Source organism: Myxocyprinus asiaticus, chromosome 7 (assembly GCF_019703515.2).
Source record: "Myxocyprinus asiaticus isolate MX2 ecotype Aquarium Trade chromosome 7, UBuf_Myxa_2, whole genome shotgun sequence".
In the NCBI taxonomy this organism is placed as follows: Eukaryota; Metazoa; Chordata; class Actinopteri; order Cypriniformes; family Catostomidae; genus Myxocyprinus; species Myxocyprinus asiaticus.
This window is the reverse complement of record NC_059350.1, coordinates 28,462,818-28,484,527: the sequence shown is the minus strand read 5'-3', so window position 1 is coordinate 28,484,527 and position 21,710 is coordinate 28,462,818. Positions and strand designations below refer to the sequence as shown.

The window sequence follows — 21,710 nt, the reverse complement described above, 5'->3', positions numbered from 1 at the left end:
CCATACACAAATGACATCATCATGGCATTGCCGGAAGTGCACGTTGGCGCCGCAAGCTCTCATTTCACGCAGTCATGCACGCTCCATTTTTTTGTGACTCGGGCAAACAGTGCGTACAGCGCCACATTTCACTTCGAGGCAAAATTGGCTGAACTGATACGTCTGTACAGGCACATCTATAACCCGTCCATGCGGATAAAAGTGATAAAAGTATTATATAATACAAGTAATAATAGTAATAAAATAAATAGAGGGGTTTCAAAAGACAAATATAATGAGTCTGTTAAGTTAGATAAAAACAAACATTTTAGCAAATCGGTTTGCTTTATTATCTTTACATAGCTTTACCATCTTATGATAGCATTGCAGTTCTATCAGAAATACATTAAAATTAGGCTTATTTTCTTACCATTTTGTCTTATGGATAAAGAATCTTCCATAAATAGAAATAGAAGTTTGTTGCTTTTTATTACAAAGGTTCGTAAGACTTTTACATTGGCAAAATACATTAAGGGCACAAAAAACACAGGTTAATGAAAATTACTTATAATTTGCCTTATTCAGGAATCACAAGCAGAACAAATTTGTTTGCAAATCGTTAGTAAAAACAATTATTGTGGAAATTGCCCCATTCATTTCAATGGGACAATTTACAAGCATACACACAAATTTGTTTTGCTCATGTTTCATGATTAAGGCCCCATGAGTTTGCTCAGTCACTACACTGCATTTCAAGCACTAAGCATTTCAATGTAAATTTTATAAGAATAAAATACAGGAACAATGCCTAGAATGAATGACTGTTGCATTGCTCTTTAGATTTAAATTCTTTTGTTTAGTTTGTTTAGAAAACATTATAAGAATATAAGGACAAGAAATATTCAATAAGGATTTATAAGTGTTTTGAGGCATAAATACAAGTATTTGTGTCTAGTGTCTTTTATTGTATACTGAATAAAAACTAGATTGAAGTTTAACACTTATTAAAAAAAAAAAAAAATCTAACAGATCAATGAAAATTTAGTCAATTTGCCTTATTCATGACACGTGAGCAAAACACACTTTTTTGTGTACATTTTTAGTAAAAAACATCTTGCATAAATTGCCCCATTTAGTTAAATGGGACAGTTTACATAAGAATGCATTTACACACACATTTATTATTCTCATGTTTCATGAATAAGGCTCAATGAGTAGTCTCAGTCACTACACTGCATGTTTTAGATTGCATATCTATAAGAGTATATATGGGTGCAAACATTTCAATGCATATTTTATAAGCATAAAATATAGTAGCAGTGCCTTCTACACCTTGAATGTCACAGAGACTGTAGCATTGCTCTTTAGATTTAAATTGTTTTGTATAGTTTGTGTGATTTTTTTTTTTTTTAATACTGCAGCATATCTATATGATTATGTACATTTAAAGGAGTATAAGGTCTCCTTTTCAGTGTATAACAAGACAAAAACATGCACTGCTTTTCAGCCAGCTACATATGAACATAAAGACACAGACAGGCTTCGTGCATCTCTCTCTCCCATCTGCCGCTGTCTCCTCTGCTTAAATACTCCCGCCGCCCCTCACCGGAACGTGAGACCAGTGTGGCACACAGGTGGAACTCATTCACCACTTATCTACCCAGCCTTGCTCTGCCCAGACGTTGCTGCCCCCCCCCCCCCCCCCGCTCACCACAAATTATTTGTCCAGTGCTTTAATATCGAATAAAAATAAAACCAGTTTGAAGTTTGATGCTTTTATTACAAAGATTCTTGTAAAGGTTTAAGTTGTTGTGATCTGACATTGTTCTGGCAAACTACTACTTCTCACTATTACTTTCTGCTGATTCAGATGTTTTCTCTGGGCTGCCCCCTGTCATTTCACAGAATAGTTCAACTGCGGGTGCATTAAGTATAAATGCCTCTAGAATTTGGGGAGGTGCGTGCGCAGTCTGCGGTGCCAGGCGAAAGTATAAACAAGGCTTAAATAAAACGTTTAGTGCACGTAAGCAAATGCAACCGAACTCTGAGCACTTCTGTTATTCTAAGCTTGAGATGGAGTTGTGGAGCACAGATCCGCTCTAAAAACACAGTAATAATGCTCTAACTTAATATAGACTAGACAGAGCAGCGTAAATGAACTTTGAAGCGACCAGATTATTTATTTAATTAAATCGCAGCCCTAATAATCGCACAAGGTCATATCACAATTTCGATTTTATTTTGATTAATTGTGCAGCTCTAGACACAGGCATTTCAAAATCAGGAATGAAATGCATTATTCTGGTACACTGTCTACAGAAGAGAGTATCATGATAGAACCCTTTTTCACCAATGTAATGCTTTAGCAGTATGCTGTTAGTTGAAAGAAAAATAGAGCTCTTTTAGAGGTTGATCAATATATCGTTTTTACAGATTAATCGATGCCAATAGTTGCTTTTCGGAGGAATAATAAAAAAAAATAAATAAATATTGGCAACTATAGGAATAGATTTTTCCAATAGTTTTTTAAAATGTTTTATTATTTCTCCGTGTTCCGTTGATAATAATGTTTTATTTATTTTTTTATTAACGCGAGGGCATGCAATGAAAAATATGACCATATGGAAACGTCCCTCATCAGCACATTGTGTCCATTGTGAATAATAATAAAAGGCTATAAAAAGCTTACTTTGGTAAATATTAAAAAAAGCATTGCAGCTGAGCCAAATCTCCATTTCAAAACAAGAGTCTCCGGTTTGTTTCAGGCTTGTTTAGTGTTAAAAGTCCCATGTTGTGGACCCAATCTTATTTGTTTCTGATTATTATTATTTGAAAAATAAACTACATCTGGGATTTTATTCATTTTGTACTCTGACACTATGTCTGTGCCGACTATGAAAATATTCATATAAATATCCTATGAATCAATTTTAAAAACTATCGGCCTTTCCCACCACCTTAGTTATCGGTATTGGCAAAATCCACTATAGGTCAAACTCTAGTCTCTTTGCAGCTTAATTTCTCTACTTCTCTCCCAGCAAACTCATTCTGGGTTCGGACTGAATTTTCCACTATTTTTTTTTAATCCATTTTTTTCTCCCAATTTTGGAATGCCCAATTTCCACTACTTACTAGGTCCTCGTGGTGGCGCGGTTACTCACCTCAATCCGGGTGGCGGAGGACAAGTCTCAGTTGCCTCCGCTTCTGAGACAGTCAATCCGCGCATCTTATCACATGGCTCGCTGTGCATGACACCACAAAGACTCACAGCACAGGAGGCTCACGCTACTCTCCACGATCCACGTACAACTTATCACGTGCCCCATTGAGAGCGAGAACCAATAATCGTGACCACGAGGAGGTTACCCCATGTGACTCTACCCTCCCTAGCAACGGGGACAATTTGGTTGCTTAGGAGACCTGGCTGGAGTCACTCAGCACGCCCTGGATTCAAACTCGCGACTCCAGTGGTGGTCGCTGAGCTATCCAGGCCCCCCTCACTGGAGCCACTTGTTAAAAAAATACTGCTATAGACCATAGTGACAGTTTCATGTAAAAGGGTCTTACCTTTTTATTCAGCTTCAGCCATGTGGTGTAGCCCTTACTGTCCATGTACTGCAGGCCAAAAAACCAGACCTCACGCAGACCCACCGTCTTCACCACCTACAAGAGGACCACAGACCACAAACAAATGTGATATCTTAATCAAGTTCCAATATAAATCTGAAATAGCTGTACAGATGAAGTGTATAAAGCTAACAGACATTATTTACAAAGAAATGTAATATCATATATTTGCATTTACCATGATTTACACTATTGTAGATGTGCTGAAAACAGTAAGCTCCTCTTGAGAGTTTGAGAAAGCTACTTTTGAGAATTCTCACTGTTTCAGATTATTAATAATGAATTAGCCAAGTTGGGTTATTTTCAATGGAAATAAGAATAAAAGAATGAATGCCTGATATAGCCAAAATATGTTCTAAACAGGAAACCATCTTTCAAAATGTTTGCAATTACCAAACCTTGATTGAGAATCTGAGTGGAAAAAGTCCATTCAGAAAGCTTAGGTCTGGAAGCTTTTAGGGGTAGAGGACGAAATGAAAATTCTGGACACAATGGGCTGAAATACGAAACCCAAAAATGATTATTTAAAATTTGCCTTTGTTAGAATAACTACAATTCTAAATATTACATTTAAAAAAAAAATTAAAAAAAAGTGATTACAATTGTTCTTCTTTCAGGTGGCACTACTATCATAACACTAAAAATTTTGGATAATATTTTTAAATATTCCACAACTCTATAGCTGTAAAAACTGACTTCTGGCTAAAATAATCACATCTTTAGCCAACAAAGTGCTAATTAAGTGCATAAGAACATAATAGACAAATGCATACTTTCCATTTCTTATATTTTTCCTTGTGTACATCATGTTGTCCATTATTTTGCTCTGAATGGGTAAAAATAAACTGGGGTTCTCTGTGACATCGTCACTCACAGATCCCAGTGTCAGATGAAATGTGTGTTTTGTGTGTGATGTGTTGGGCACTCAGGTCTTGTTTTTCCCCAGACTCTGTATTTTGGGAGATGGGGATGTCGTGGATTTGGAGGATAAGTACATGAAGGACTGGGTTTTGACCAGTGTGATGATTGGTAGGCAGGTTATTTTGAGGAGTTGGAAGTCGGATGGAGCACCCTCGTTCCCGGAGTGATGCACGAAGATGGGGAGGGCGGCTGCCTTCGAGGAGGGGTCTAGCATAAGGATGGGAGTTAGGGATTCTTAAAATAAGAAATGGGGCAATTACTTAGCATTTTTGGGGGAATCTCAAGGAGGGGTGGTGGAGGGAGTAATTTAGAGTTTTTTTTGTTTTGTTTTTTATACTTGATTATTGTATTTTATTTTATGTTGTTGTTTTAGTTTTGTGTTTTTTTCTGTGTGTGTGTCTATATTCTATTGACCACAGGGGTGTTCGTGGGGGGGTCAGGGTGGGGTGGGAGTTTAATGTTTAAAGTGTTTGATTCAATATGTTGTTTTGTGTTAATTTATGAATCAATAAAAATGTTAATAACAAAAAAAAGGAAAAAAAAAGGAGATGGGTATTTTAATGTGCACAAATACTGAATTTGCAATTGCATTTTAATTTTGTACTGCAGTATGCTTCCATTTGTACTACTGGGGCCATACGTTTGGATTTCTTTGCGTGAGTCTCATCATACACAGAGAGATGCATGTGTCTCAATTGCAAGCGCATGTGTCTCAACTGTAAGCATTTGCGTTACATTTTATTTAACCTGGTTAAATATTGTTTTTTCTCCTGGTCAATGTTTCCGTTATTGAAATTTTAAGTAGAAGTTTCTGTTCACATTTTACTGCATTTTTTAGGTAGCCAAAATTTTTGTGCATCCTTACAATAAAACAAAAATTAAAAAACAAAAAAACTAATTTAAAGGCATAAGGCATTAAAATTATTGCATTTGTTAACTTTTACAGCCTTAGTGACTGTGTGCAGAGACGCATGACACCAAGGACGTGCACAGGGGGTGGCTACAGTGGCCCGAGACACTGCCCCTTTGCAGTACCCCTTTAAATAAATTTACATTTATTAATTTATCAAACACTTTTAAAGTGAATAACACATCTGAAATAGCTTGTATGATTGTTTTGTGGTGTTTTAGTTTATGTACAATTTTGATTCATATTTTGTACTGTTTTACAACAGTTGTTTGTTATATAATTATAACCATTCATATAATGATAAACAGGCACATATTTCCCCTGTTTGCACTTATGCCAGTTAAAATGCTCAAATAATGCCCTAACACATTTTTATTTAATTTAATTTAAAGTTACCTTTATTTGTATAGCCAAACAACTATGTGATAATAAATGGCTTCATATGATCACTATCCTTAAATAAAAGACAGTTTTTTCGCATGATCAGTCATATTATCAAAATCAATGCCAAAATTTCACAATTTCTTCCAGGGTATGCAAACTTTTGAGCACAACTAAACGTCCTCTCACATTCAACTGCTTTTATTTTCAGCAAAATTAACATGTAAATATTTGTATGAACATAAAAAGATTCAACAACTAAGACATAAACTGAACAAGTTTCACAGACATGTGACTAACAGAAATGGAATAATGTGTCCCTGAACAAAGGGGGGGTCAAAATCAAAAGTAACAGTCAGTATTTGGTGTGGCCACCAGCTGCATTAAGTACTGCAGTGCATCTCCTCCTCATGGACTGCACCAGATTTGCCAGTTCTTGCTGTGAGATGTTACCCCGCTCTTCCACCAAGGCACTTGCAAGTTCCCGGACATTTGTGGGGGGAATGGCCCTAGCCCTCACCCTCCAATCCAACAGGTCCCAGACGAGCTCAATGGGATTGAGATCCAGGCTCTTTGCTGGCCATGGCAGAACACTGACATTCCTGTCTTACAGGAAATCATGCACAGAGTGAGCAGTATGGATGGTGGCATTGTCATGCTGGAGGGTCATGTCAGGATGTGCCTGCAGGAAGGGTACCAAATGAGGGAGGAGGATGTCTTCCCTGTAACGCACAGCATTGAGATTGCTTGCAATGACAACAAGCTTAGTCCGTTGATGCTGTGACACACCGCTCCAGACCATGACGGACCCTCCACCTCCAAATCGATCCCGCTCCAGGAGTACAGGCCTTGGTGTAACGCTCATTCCTTCGACGATAAATGCAAGTCCGACCATCACCCCTGGTGAGACAAAACCACGACTCATCAGTGAAGAGCACTTTTTGCCAGTCCTGTCTGGTCCAGTGAAGGTGGATTTGTGCCCATAAGTGACATTGTTGCCAGTGATGTCTGGTAAGGACCTGCTTTACAACAGGCCTACAAGCCCTCAGTCCAGTCTCTCTCAGCCTATTGCGGACAGTCTGAGCACTGATGGAGGGACTGTGCATTCCTGGTGTAACTCGGGCAGTTGTTGTTGCCATCCTGTACCTGTCCCGCAGGTGTGATATTCGGATGTACCGATCCAGTGCAGGTGTTGTTACACGTGGTCTGCCACTGCGAGGACGATCAGCTGTCCTTCCTGTCTCCCTGTAGCACTGTCTTAGGCGTCTCACAGTACGGACATTGCAATTTATTGCCCTTGCAGTCCTCATGCCTCCATGCAGCATGCCTAAGGCACGTTTACGCAGATGAGCAGGGACCCTGGGCATCTTTCTTTTGGTGTATTTCAGAGTAAGTAGAAAGGTCTCTTTAGAGTCCTAAGTTTTTATAACTGTGACTTTAATTGCCTACCATCTGTAAGCTGTTAGTGTCTTAATGACCGTTCCACAGGTGCATGTTCATTAATTGTTTATGGTTCAATGAACAAGCATGGAAAACATTGTTTAAACCCTTTACAATAAAGATCTGTAAAGTTAATTGGATTTTTACAAAATTATCTTTAAATACAGTGTCCTGAAAAAGAGACGTTTCTTTTTTTTTTTGCTAAGAAACCACCTGCCTAATATTGTGTAGGTCCCCTTCGTGCCGCCAAAACAGTGCCAACCCGCATCTCAGAATAGCATTCTGAGATTATATTCTTCTCACCACAATTGTACAGAGCAGTTATCTGAGATACCATAGACTTTTTCAGTTCAAACCAGTCTGGCCATTCTCTGTTGACCTCTCTCATCAACAAGGCATTTCCATCTGCAGAACTGCCGCTCACTAGATATTTTTTTTTGGCACCATTCTGAGTAAATTCTAGAGACTGTTGTGCGTGAAAATCCCAGGAGATCAGCAGTTACAGAAATACTCAAACCAGCCCATCTGACATCAACAATCTTCCATATGATTATCTAATCAGCCAATTGTGTGGCAGCAGTGCAGTGCATAAAATCATGTAGATACAGGTCAGGAGCTTCAGTTAATGTTCACATCAACCATCAGAATGGGGGAAAAAAATATGATCTCAGTGATTTGGAGCGTGGCATGATTGTTGGTACCAGATGGGCTGGAGGCAAAGTCTACACCTTGAACTCATTGTCATGTTCCTCAAACCATTCCTGAAAATTTTTTGCAGTGTGGCAGGGCGCATTATCCTGTAGAAAGAGGCCACTGCCATCAGGGAACACCATTGCCATGAAGGGGTGTACGTGGTCTGCAACAATCTTCAGGTAGGTGGTACGTGTCAAAGTAACATCCACATGAATGCCAGGACCCAAGGATTCCCAGCAGAACATTGCCCAGAGAATCACACTGCCTCCGCCGGCCTGCCTTCTTCCTATAGTGCATCCTGCTGCCATCTCTTCCCTAGGTAAACAACGCATACGCACCAGGCTGTCCACATGATATAAAACAAAATGTGATTGATCAGACCAGGCCACCTTCTTCGATTGCTCTGTGGTCCAGTCCTGACACTCACGTGCCCATTGTAGGCACTTCCGGCAGTGGACAGGGGTCAGCATGGGCACTTTGACCGGTCTGCGGCTACACAGCCCCACACACAGCAAGCTGCGATGCACTGTGTGTTCTGACACCTTTCAATCATGGCCAGCATTATGTTTTTCAGCAATGTGTGCTATAGTAGCTCTTCTGTGGGATCGGACCAGGCGGGCTAGCCTTCCCTCCCCACGCGCATCAATAAGCCTTGGGCACCCATGACCCTGTCGCCAGTTTACCGGTTGTCCTTCCTTGGACCACTTTTGGTAGGTACTAACCACTGCATACCGGGAACACCCCACAAGACCTGCCGTTTTGGAGATGCTTTGACCCAGTTGTCTAGCCATCACAATTTTCAGTGATGTTAATTTTGTGGCCGATCAGTGTGTGTGTATGTATGTATGTGTATATATATATATATATATATATATATATATATATATATATATATATATACATACATACATACATACATACATACATACATACATACATACATACATACATACACACACACACACACACACACACACACAATATATATATATTCATACTATTCGATTTTCAGCTAAACATTACAGATAGATTCCTTAATTTGTAACACGTTATAGCATACTTCTTTGTTATAGCATAAGTGGTACAACATTACGCGCGGCAGCTCTGCATTTGCACATAAGCAAACACGGCTCATTTGGGGGGCAATTTATATCTTTACAAAGGTATTTTTTTTTCTAACCTTATGAAATTACATCTTTTTTGTCAACATTTTAAACAATTCATTAAAATGGCCCTTCTTCAATTATTACAAAATTGCATGATCTCTACATTGCATAATGTGCATTGCTATTGAAACAAAACAAAAAAATTCTCGTTCACATATTTCCAAATATTTTGGCTATTAAATTAACTTAGCCTACAAAACTAATGCACCGACACACAGGAGTAAATGACAGCATTTGTCCAGATTTGGAATGAGGTGCTTATAAAAACTTGCCAGTTTAATAAAACATTGCAAAAATAGCCATTTAACAATTAACATTAGTCAGAGATATGATTCTTACAGCAAAAGTGGTTAATGTTCTGTAAAATCATGATTGTATCATTAGCAACGTTTTATTTAACAACAAGGTTATTTAACACATCTAGATATTTATTTTAATTTTATTTTTTTGTTAACATTACTATTAACTACATTGAAGCATTTTGTAACGACACCGAACTGATGTGGATCGTGAGAAGTGGAGTGACCGTTTGTGCACATTTATGTTGCGAGCATCCGCCACTGACTCGGCAATTTCTGAAAAACGGACGTCACAAATCAAATAATATTTAGCAAAAATTCAAATGAAGATCGTGATGGATATATTTGGAACTATATCCGATGGCAGGGGATTTTTTATTTTTTTTGCCCAGAGCCCCCATTAATTTCCGAAAATTCATGGATGGAACTAGAGATGGATATGAGAGATGTAACAGGTATTTAACAGTCTCTCTTCACCATGCAGTTGGTACATTACACAAAGCATTTTTGCTATTTCTGGTATTTTTGCAAATGTGCCGCATTATGAATAATGAGGGAGCTGCTTTATGAATAATGAGGGAGCACCAAGATATTAAAGGCATTCGCCGTCACGCGCTTGAAACGTTAACAGCTTTGTTGAATATTAACAGGAACGATACAGTTTTATCACGTCGCTCACTTACGGAGATGCGGTATAACGGCATTTGTATGTCAAATTATCAGGTTTAGAAATATTTATACATGTGTAACATCTTAAGTTCAGTAACTATGCGACAAAGCACTTCCTCACTGTGCACGCATACACTAAATTCAACAAGTGCTCAAATGCACTGCTGACAGCTGCACGACGGGAATTTTCTGCATTATGAATGTGGAACTTGCGGGAATGATTAAAATTGTGTGCAAAACCTACAATCCCGTGCCGAATTTCAGGCACTGCAAACTGTATTATATTAAAATATAAAAGTTGCCCTGGTTCCCCACCTTTATGATTTTATTATATATATATATATATATATATATATATATATATATTATATATATATATAAAAAACATTACTCTACAATCTGCTAAATTAATGCAATGAAAAGCTGCGTCAATAGAATTTTTTTTTTCTTCTTTTTAATCTTGTCATATACGGCAAGGCGGGTCAAATCAAAAATCATCATGTGCCAACTTTGGCCCGCAGGCCCTGGTTTGGGCATCTCTGCACTATATAGTGCACTATTTTGGGTGTCGGCCATTTTGTAGTAGTGTCTGAATTCCTTCCCTACATCTCGTTCCCTACACTGTAAAATATGTAAAAATGCTGCAGTAAATAAATTGAATTGGTAAACAGGCAGTTACCTTAAAGTATACAGTAAAAAATTATAATATATTTAAAAAGACAATACATGTAATTTTACAGTACAATGTTGTAAAAAAAAAAAAAAATTTCTCCCCAATTTGGAATGCCCAATTCCCAATGCGCTCTAGGTCCTCGTGGTAGCGTAGTGACTCGCCTTAATCCGGGTGGCGGAGGACGAATCTCAGTTGCCTCCACATCTGAGACCGTCAATCCGTGCATTTTATCACGTGGCTTATTGAGCGTGTTATGGCATCCATGTACAACTCACCACGTGCCCCACCGAGAGTGAGAACCACAATATAGCGACCACAAGGAGGTTACCTGTGACTCTATCCTCCCTAGCAACCAGGCCAATTTGGTTGCTTAGTAGACCTGGCTGGAGTCACTCAGCATGCCCTGGATTCGAACTCGTGACTCCAGGGGTGGTAGTCAGCGTCAATACTCGCTAAGCTACCCAGGCCCCCCAATGTTAAAAAGTATGATTTTATTATATGATTAACTAAATTAATTGGTTATTAACCGGTTACCAGCATTTAAAAATAATGTTTCCACTCCAGAACAACTGAAAGGGACTTTGCTCCCATTTTCAGTTACATTCTGTAAAACATTTTGTTCTTTTTTGTTTTGGTTCCTTAAACCGTTTTTATTTCCTGATTTTGAGTAGCGTGAGTGATCCTGCTCTCATTCTGGAGCATGCTCCATAGGTAGCGTGCAAGACACTCACGTGAAACACAGATGCGCGTGTCAGATGAGAAGCATATTTAGAGTTCTAGAACGCAAGATGAATGTCATTGAATTTGCTGAATTTCACTGAAATTGTCAATGCCAGAAAAACCCTGTCAGTATCTTTTTGATTCGCTCAGTCTCACGAGAAGATCTGCCCACTCATAGATACGCACACACCCCGCACATAGATATTTCTGTTTCGTGATATACACAATATTGCAAAATCTCTATCGATTGACACTTTATATTGTCGTAACTATATATTTCGCCCAGCCCTAATTTCACATAAACTACGTTTCCAACCAAAGATTTTTTGCGAAAAAATTTTAGCGCATCAAAATTAAACTGATGGAAACTAAAATTTCACAAGTGTCGACAAAATATTTTTCCATTTAACTCTAGCACATAAACTCTATGTTAATAAATGAAATGTCGCAAAAAACTGGTTTGGAAAGACTTTTTTTTTTTTTTTTGGGAGAAAATTTGCATTAATGCAAAAATGTAGTGTCACATGACAGAATTTGCTCCAATCGTTAGCCTGTGTTAATCATGACGACAAGGTATACATCCTTGAAAGCCAATTTATTGTACATGATTATGGACTGATCTTAACAGCATATAGATCTGATGCTGCAAACATGACACTTCCAGGAGTGCCAACACAAATATCTCGTATCATGCACATCGACAAGTGCACGGAGAACAAATGAATGGCCACTGTTTGCGATTAATTTAATCATGGTAGACATCCGTTCATTTATTAAAGCTGCTTTTCCACACCATTCAAAATAATAGACGGCAGTCATGGAATTAGTCCACAATACAAAAAACATATAATTTCTATGCACAAAGATGTTTTAAATGAAAAATAATTACACAATACAAGGAGAAAAACATCAGTGTGCTTTTTTGGAACACTAACATATAGCCCAATTATATTAAATTATTGTTTATACTTTTGAAAATATAACGGCAAAATTCCCTGTATTAAATTAAATAAATTACCAAACGAAAAAGGCATTAAATTAAAAAAATAAATTACACAATGAAATGTTTTTTATTTTTAGACCTATATATTCCTTTTCTTTACACAAACTTAAATTAGCCTTACCCTGTTCTGTAGACAAAAAAAAGTTGGCTGAATGACATTCTCAGAATGTTCTAGACTTTTTTCAAGACTATAAACTATCAGAACTATTTGTCCAATGCTGAGTTCACTTTCAGAAAACTAGCTTTTGAACATTTTAAAACTTTTAAATACTTTAAATCTAACCCTCTTGACCTCGGATCACATTTACTGAGCTTCTTCAGAAAATTATAATTTGAGATGACAATCAAGTTCAGTTGGTCATTAAAAGTTGCTGGACAAATATGCGGGACATAATGCAGTTGTGATGGCGATGCTTTAGATTAGATGATTGTTCAAAATAGCCTATTGAATATCAGGAATGTATCATATGTAAACCCTGATATTACACCGCATTATTTTTTTCTTTAATAGCTGTGCACACAGCATAAACACATCGATGGATGGTCCTTATACTAAGACCGAAATTTTACCCCACAACTTGGTGCAGGTTGCCAGCTTGAACAGGGCCATTAATATTTGCTTTTTTTTTAACCTGCACAACATTAGGACAAATATTACAGTCCTATCAGATGGGCAACTGTTCCCTTTTGATTGCAATTCCTCCTCTTCTGATTGCTTTTATTTGTGAAATCAAAATGACAGTAAGCTGGCTAATTTCAATAAATTGTCTCACTACCCTCCCCATTTTACCAAAACTTCGGAGGAAAAAAATTAGGGACATCTGGGAGGCAAATTTGCGATAAACACACATTTCTGTATGGAAACGGCTTACGGTCAGATTTCTTTTGCGATAAACCAAAACTTATGCGACAAAGCTTTTTTTTTTAGGCATGACATCACGCACACCATTTTTATCGATAAAAGGCCATTTGAATGGAAACATGCAGAAGATGGCAAATTTCGCAAAAACTTTACGCATTTTCACTTTGTTGATAGCAAAATAGCGTGAAAAGTGGATGGAAACTAGGCTATAGTAGCATTCACACAGGATGTACTTTTTTCAATTAAAAACAGAACGCAGGCAGAGGTTTTGAAAATATTCCATCATTTACCATATTTTAAAACCTAACATGGATAATCAAAACGTCTGTCATTAGTTAGTTTGAATGGTTTATAAATATTTTTAATTTTGTTTGTATTTTTTGAAAATGGCTATTTTTAGTTTTTATTTAAATTTTAGTAAAGTTTAAGTATTATAACACCACAAAATATTATCTGGAACACTATACAAAAAGTTTTTTGTTTTGTTTTACATTAATAGACTACATTTATTAACAATGAACAACACTTACAGAACTTATTTGTCTTGGTTAGTTAAGTTGGTTAGTTGGTTAGTCCAACATTCTAGTAGTACATCAAGCACACAAGTCATGTTAATATAAAGTATAGGTTAACATTAGTTAATACATTATAAATAAACATGAACTAGAATGAACAATTGCAAATTTCTCAATTAAAATTAACCAAGATTAATAAACACCATAAAAATATTGTTCTTTGTTAGTTTGATACCAACTGCATTTACAAATGTCAATGAATAAAACCTTATTGTAAAATGTTACCATATTGTCTGCATATGGTGACACTTGATCAGAAACTACTCAAGCTCAAAATAATACCATTAAAGCTTAAGTTAAAATTTTTGTTTTTAAATTCACAAAAATGCATCCTACTGGAGCACTTGCTGAGTCTGACACAAATAAAGTGCTGATACATTTAGCAGAACCCGCAAATCTCAGCAGCAGTTATCAGCAGCATGGACTGGAAACACACAGGTCTTTTGCAAGATGGCCCACATGGGAGAACAACTAGTCCCTTATTTGCCAAAGTTTCTGAAGTTAATGGAATGAAATATATTCAGAAATTTTCTTTTGAGGTCAACTAAAGACTATATTTTCTTTTGTGTCGTCCTTACAATGTTTCAGAGATGGCAGTGCCATTGTTTTCCTCCCTGTAAGTCCTCCCTCTGACAAAATCTACAAGCTGCCAAAACAACTCGTTCACTACTTCCTCCACATTGTGATGAAGAGGTTGACCGATAGTGGGTTTTGCCAATATGATAACTAAGGTGGGTAAACAGGCCGATAGCCAATTAATCAGCCCGATAGTTTTAAAATTTTATGGACGGAAAATGTGGTTCTCATCAGGATTTGAATTTACACTCCATAAAATTATAGAGAATGTAAATTTTAAAAATCATTTTCATCTACTTACACACAAATCATGGCTAGTAGCCTACTAACAGTGATTGTACCCCACCCCCATCCCCAATCCCACACCGACCCCCAACAACACCCCCAGTGGTCATACATGATTATAGACACACACACACACACAAAAATAATATATATATATATATATATATATATATATATATATATATATATATATATATATATATATATATATAATCACACACATTAACCACTACACCTCTCCCTCCACTGACCCTCCCCGAGAGCCCTCCAAAAATGCCAGATATTTGCCCCAATTCCCAACAAACATGTCCAAATTCCCCAGCCTTCTAGATCAGTGGTTCTCAATTGGTTTTGCTTCGGGACCCAGATTTTACACTGGACATCAAATGGCAACCCACCATAGTAAAAAACATAACCTGTATTTAATGTATCCTGGGTCGCATTTTATTTTATCTTGCATAGTTTTCAAGTATAAATGCATGTATCAAGTGACAATTTTTTGTTGTTGTTGATGTCAACAACAAAAAATTATCTTCCCCCTTTTAAAAGTTGATGAGCATATTGATGAGCCCATTATATTTATTATCCAGTTTATTTCCTAATATCAAACATCATTCTAACATAACATTTATTACACAGGAGGAAAACTTGTCCACAATTCTTGGAGATCCAGATTTTAAAGCCATTTATGTATTTGCCCTTGTATTTACAGTGTAATGACATAAGCACAGGCATAAGACCATGATGGCCCCTCATTTCTACGGCTATAGGTCAATGTAGCCTGATTTTCTAATAATAATAATATAATAATAATAAATTATAGTGTTAATGAAAAATACTACAGATTCTACCTAATAGATTATTTAATATGAAACTATAACATTTGTGAAAATATCACATTTACTACTGTCAAATTGTGACACATTTTTGTATGGGTGAGGTGTAATTTTAAAAACAACTTTATTTTGGCGCATAGCACAGTGTTGCTCTGTTCCACCTCACTGCTGTTTATAATGTCGAGGCTGCCTGTTTGAGAGGTTTGACTTCCTCCATAGCGATTTAATCAAGAAGAATTCAAATGGGCGTTGATGCGTGGTGGGCGAGCATACACGCCAGAGATACAGTGGATCAGAGAGCAGATCATTGGCGCGAGTTGTTCCATTACACTCACACAAAAAACAAGCTTTAATCACACCGTGAAAATATCACGTTGCAGATGAGAAGCCTTTTGCGTGTATAAAGCGCTAAAATTTTATTTAGGTGGCTGGTGAAACATTTTCAATGGGAAATCATGCATGTTCTTTCCCTGATGTCCGCGACCCAGTCCGAAAAGACCTGCGACCCACTTTTGGGTCGCGACCCACCAGTTGAGAAACACTGTTCTAGATGACCCTTCTTCAAAAGCCACCACCCTCCCCATGTCCGAGCATCACTCCTGAAATGGGGGCGCTCCAACCAACTTCCATCCCCTTAAAACTATTTGTCTGGCGATCATGACGCTGGTTAGGACCCAATCTTTTATGTGCTTATTCTCTATATTGATGACCGCCCCATCGCCTATAATACAGAGTCTGGGGCAAAATGAAATTTGAGTGCCCAGTACATCACACATAATACTCTGAACCTTCAACCAAAATTCTTGGATCTTAACACACCACCAAAAGACATGGGTTGTGTCTCCATCTTCTGATTGACATCGCCAGCAGGTGGGTGTGTCTTTAAGATCAAGCCTATACAATCTAGAGGGGTCCAATAGAATCGATGTAAAATCTTGAATTGCATAAGGTGCAACCTAGACCACTCTAGATGCAGACTTGTTTTTTAAAATCCTAGCCCACACTCCCTCCTCCAATACCAAGTTTAAATCATTCTCCCATAATCTTTTGATAGAAGTTAAAGCTCTGTCCACCAGACACTGAATTAGCAGGGAGTAATACACTGATGCCTCATGACCTTTTCCAAAAGCAGTAATCACCACTCCCAGAGCGTCTGCCACTTTAGGGGGGTGTATGCTACTCCCAAAAACAGTACAGAGCAGGTGTTGCAGCTGAAAATACCTAATAAACTGAGATCTGGGAATCCCAAAATGTTGAACCAATTTTTCAAAGGATCTCAACACTCCACTCTCATATTTGTCACCGAGTGTAGCAACCCCCCTCACAATCCACTCTGACCAGCAGAAAGGGGACTTATTAACACATAATTTTGGGTTCAGCCATATACTCAAGGCAACATTTAAATAAATGTCTGAATTAAACACTCTGGACACTTTTGTCCATACCGAGTGCAAATGCGAGATAACGGTGTAACTTAACTTCTCCGGTAAGTTTGATAGAAATGCTTTGCAATGGCGAAATAGGGGCAAGAACTTCCTGTTCAATACAAAACCAGGGAGGGGCTCTCTCAGGTGGAAGCGACCAATGAGCCAAATGTCTGAGACCGAATGCATAATAATCAAACAAATCTTGGGTAGGCCTAGCCCACCTATGTCAATCGGCCTATGCAGCTTACTGAAATGTAACCTGGGACGTTTCCCATTCCAAATGAAGGACTTTGCTATGCTATCAAATTGCTTGAAATAAGAGAGAGGGACATCTATAGGGAGAGACTGTAGCAGGTAGTTGAATTTTGGAATAAAATTCATTTTATTAACATTAACCTTCCCAAACATCGATAAATGTAATGAAGCCCACCTGCCCACATCACTTGAAAACCTTTTTATTAAAGGGTCAAAATTAACTAACTAAATCACACAAATTTGCTGGGAATCAAATACCAAAATAATGAATGCCCTGTTTTGGCCACTGAAAGGCAACCAGCTGAAAAGCCGTTACCGGGCAGTACGCTGTCAGAGCCAAATCTTCGGATTTAGACCAATTAACTCTGTATCCCGAAAATTTAGAAAAGGAATTAATAATTCTGTGGAGGCAAGGCATAGATCTAGTAGGGTCGGAGACGAATAATAAAATATAATCAAAGTAAAGCAAAAGCTTATGCGCCCTACCTCCCGCCACCACCCCTGGAAAATCATCTTCCTTTCATATAGGGCTGATTTTTTATAATTATTACTTGATTAATATAACAATTAATTAACCCAAAATAAATATAAAAAACTTGTCTCATTAATATTTCAATATTTTATTAAATCATCTTCTCTTAAACACAAACAAATGTACAAGAAACAAAGTGTGCACTGCAGGGCATTATTCTGTAACAAAAATAGCCCTGTCTTAACTGGTAATCTCCATTTTACAGTCCAACATAAAATCTCTCTAAAATAAAAGTAAGAACTTGTTCAATTCAAGTAAAAGGAAAGTGCAATCTACATTTAGCAATCCAACAACAAAATAAATGAAACAAATGCAAAATTCAAGTCAATTTCAGGAGGAAAGAGGATTTTGGTTTTCCAAAAAGAGGACACCTTTTTTTTTCGCGGGGGGTGGGGGTGGGGATAATAGGGTTCAAAACAGTGTTACTATGAATGCAATACAGTGAAAAAGACACTCTATTAGCATAACATAAATATATATAAATAAATAAAAATTTCCAACATTCTTTTGAATGTCCATGTACTAAAATAAAATATTTGATGTCATAAGTGTACCTTCATTAACTATTAGTAAAATTTTGAATGGCCATGGAAAATGAAGCAATGTGATAACAATTTTACCTGGTCGCAAAAAGTAGTCCATTAATTTACATGATGATCTTTCACCTTTTGCTGACCCTTTATGCTTCGCAGAGCTAATGTGTGCTTCTAAATCACTTGCACCTTTATTAGCAACTGACACATAAGTGCCAGCTTTACATGTCATACATTCTGCTTCCCACGGATCTCGACCTGGACGAAAGCATGGGAATTTGGCGCAAATCTTCTGTAAATTTGCACTTTCGTTAGGGCATTGTTTCCACTCAGATGGCATTTGCTGCTACTCTCAAGCAACTGTTTGATGCCGAACACAACAGCGCTTCGCACGTTCACGGAGAGATTGGCAGGCAGGAATTTGGCCAATAGTTGCTGCAAGCCTCTTATAATTGACCAATTGGTGTGTGAGAAGGTGGGACTTACAAAGAGGGGTTAAAGCAATGCAAATATACGCGCACAAACAATGAAGTATTAGACCAGATGCACATCATAATGCAGCTAAAGCCAAATCCTGGACATTTTCGCAAATTTAGAAATCCCGGCCGGACGCTTTTTTAAGGTCTGAAAAAGAGGACATGTCCGGGAAAAAGAGGACGTATGGTCACCCAACGGTAGCAGCGGGGCAAAAATTACTTTTAACATGGGGGCGATGAGGAAACATTTAGAAAATCTATTTTAAGTGACTACTACTAACAGAAACACGTGTTGTAATACTAATATGTCATGCTTGGGTGGAGACAAAAAGTAAACAGGATTTATGGTGTTGCCTTGCTGCCGTCTTGACAAAGTGCTTCGGGATGCTTTCGCTTCAAGTGTTCGTTCATGGCGGTTGTACTGCTGTGATAAGCCATTTTCAATTTGCATAGCTTACACAGCACCACATTGTTGGGTCTCTGGCTAAAATACTCCCACGCTTTAGATGGCCGTGGGCGAGTTTCTTTTAGCTGCAGCTTGTTCTTCGTGGACCGGGCGCTGCCATTTAAATTACTCCATTGCGACGCGCTGATGCATGTTATGCAAATCGACGTATTTCTGTAATCGATTACGTTGATGAATCGTCCCAGCCCTACTTTCATATCACGGCTGCTAATGGTTCCAGGGCAAGACAGAACAATAATGGGGAAAGAGGGCAACCCTGCCGGGTGCCCCTATCCAGAGTAAAATAATCTGAAATTAATCCATTTGTTTGTACCGCCGCTACCGGGTGTCTATAAAGTAACTTAATCCATCCAATAAAAGTACTCTCGAACCCGTATATTTCCAAAATCCTAAAAAGATAATACCATTCTACCATATCAAATGCCTTTTCGGCATCAAGTGAGATGGCAGCAACCGGAGTCTGATCATTCACCACTGACCACATGATATTGATGAAAAGCCTAATGTTATCAGAAGAGCTGCAGCCCCAAATAAACCCCACCTGAACTATATGTATAAAAGATGTCATAACTTTACTTAATCGGCTAGTCAAAATTTTTGACAATCTTTTAACGTCTAGCTGGATCATGGAAATTAGACGGTAACTGTTACACTCGCTTGGATCAGATGGGTTCAAAGTCTCTAAATATCTGTAAGACCAAGATTTTTACACATCCAGTGAAGTGTTAATGTTGCTCTAGGGGGCTTGACCACTTTTGCTTCATTATGATCAAGGACTGAGTAAGCGGTGCATATTCTTTGGTTGAGAGATGCTGCAACAGTGTTTTTTAATTCAGTCACTCTCTGTGATTCTCCACTGCTCATCTGAAGGTGTCTGTAGATACAGATTAAATAACAAATAACTGAATAAGAAAAACTGAATTGTAGCCTTATTCAGCATTGCCCATTTATATAATTTAATTTGTAAGAAACCTTTTTAGTTACAAATCATTTATTTGTAGGAGTAGCGCTAGCTAGTTTTTTTCTGGAAAAATTGACGTGACCGTCATCGGCGAGCCTCTTTTTATATATATATATATATATATATATATATTTTGGCAGTTTCTGTGAAACTTGCTAAATAAGCATTAGCTAGCAATACTATGTACATTTTTAACTAAATATCAATAACTTTTTTTGCCAATTTTGTCACTTGTGAAAAATCCGCCTGAAGTAATGTGAGGCAGAGAGCAGACGCTGTTCAGACCTGCCTGGAAACTGGCCTGCTAGTTAGATAAGTTATCTAGTTTGTTGATTTTCCATGTAATAAAAAAAAGGTAGATATCTTTCTATAATTTAGCAGATAGCCTTGCCCATCCATCACACAGACATGATTTTAGGTTGTGTGTAGCTTCCTGTTCACAAGGAAAGTGTGAGAGGGCTGTTTGCAGTTGGACATTCTGGTTAGTCTGCAAGCCTTTGGTGACTATTCAGTGTATGGATTGTGAAGAACACACTGTTGGCTACCAATTGTTGTACTTTTTTTCTGTTGTAGAGATGGATATAGACTATGGCTCCCTGCTCAGCACCCTCAAGAGGAGGAGGCAGCTGACTGCTGATGAGCTAAGGTTCATAGCAGAGGAGGACATGGCTCATGAGGGCATGAGCACACAGCAGGAAGATCTGCTGGACCAGGAACTACTGCAGGAAGACCCGGACCATGAGGAGATGGAGAATGAGAAGGAACCTGATCCCCATCCAAGACCATCAACTGGGTATGTATGAATGTGTATGTATAGTTTGTTTCTATTTCTCATATGACTGATACTCACAGTAACACTAACACTGTTACTTTTATTATTCTGAGTATGGCTAACTATTCTCATACAGGTCCCAAGTCAGCTAAAAAGCGTAAACGCTTCATTAACTCTGTTTCTTATCCCTCGTACTCTGACATCGATCACAGGCACCAAAACCTCTCCCATTTAAACCTAGCCGTCCATTCGGTATTGACTTAGGTAGCGTGCATCAGGCTGCGCGGTCAACCTCCAATATGATGTTGCGAGAAATTGACTTTTTCATGCTGTTTTTTACTTAGGCTGCAGTTGCTGAGATATGCAGCTTTACAAACCGTCCTAAGGGGTGGGAGCTCGTCCTAAACTGTCCATCATATTCCAGCTACCAAGGAGCTTGGATGGAGGTGACCCCCGATGAATTTTACAAATGTCTTGGGTTGCTCATTTACATGGGGTTTTCAGTTCTCCCTGATTCCCATTGTCATTGGGGAACCAAGTCAATTCAGGGCTCATGGGTGAGGGGATTTATGTCGCGTGACCGCTACAAGGCTCTTTTAGCAGCTCTATACGTGGTAGACCCTACCACAGAGGATAATCAGGATCGCCTTAGGAAGTTGCGTTATCTTATGGA

The 21,710-nt window shown here is 38.1% G+C and overlaps 1 protein-coding gene and 1 long non-coding RNA gene across 7 annotated transcripts in view; one reads left to right on the top strand and one right to left on the bottom strand.

Annotated features, from left to right (window-relative positions):
- Nucleotides 1–21,710, bottom strand: part of LOC127443695 (radixin) — a 280,821-nt gene that overhangs the window by 161,485 nt on the left and 97,626 nt on the right. For all 6 annotated transcript variants that reach the window (XM_051702493.1, XM_051702492.1, XM_051702494.1 and 3 more), the window contains one exon: nt 3,547–3,642. In XM_051702493.1, the coding sequence (XP_051558453.1) occupies nt 3,547–3,642 (96 nt within the window). The remainder of the gene's footprint in view (nt 1–3,546; nt 3,643–21,710) is intronic.
- LOC127443757 (uncharacterized) overlaps nt 1–21,710 on the top strand; it is a 600,892-nt gene that overhangs the window by 484,478 nt on the left and 94,704 nt on the right. The window lies entirely within an intron of this gene.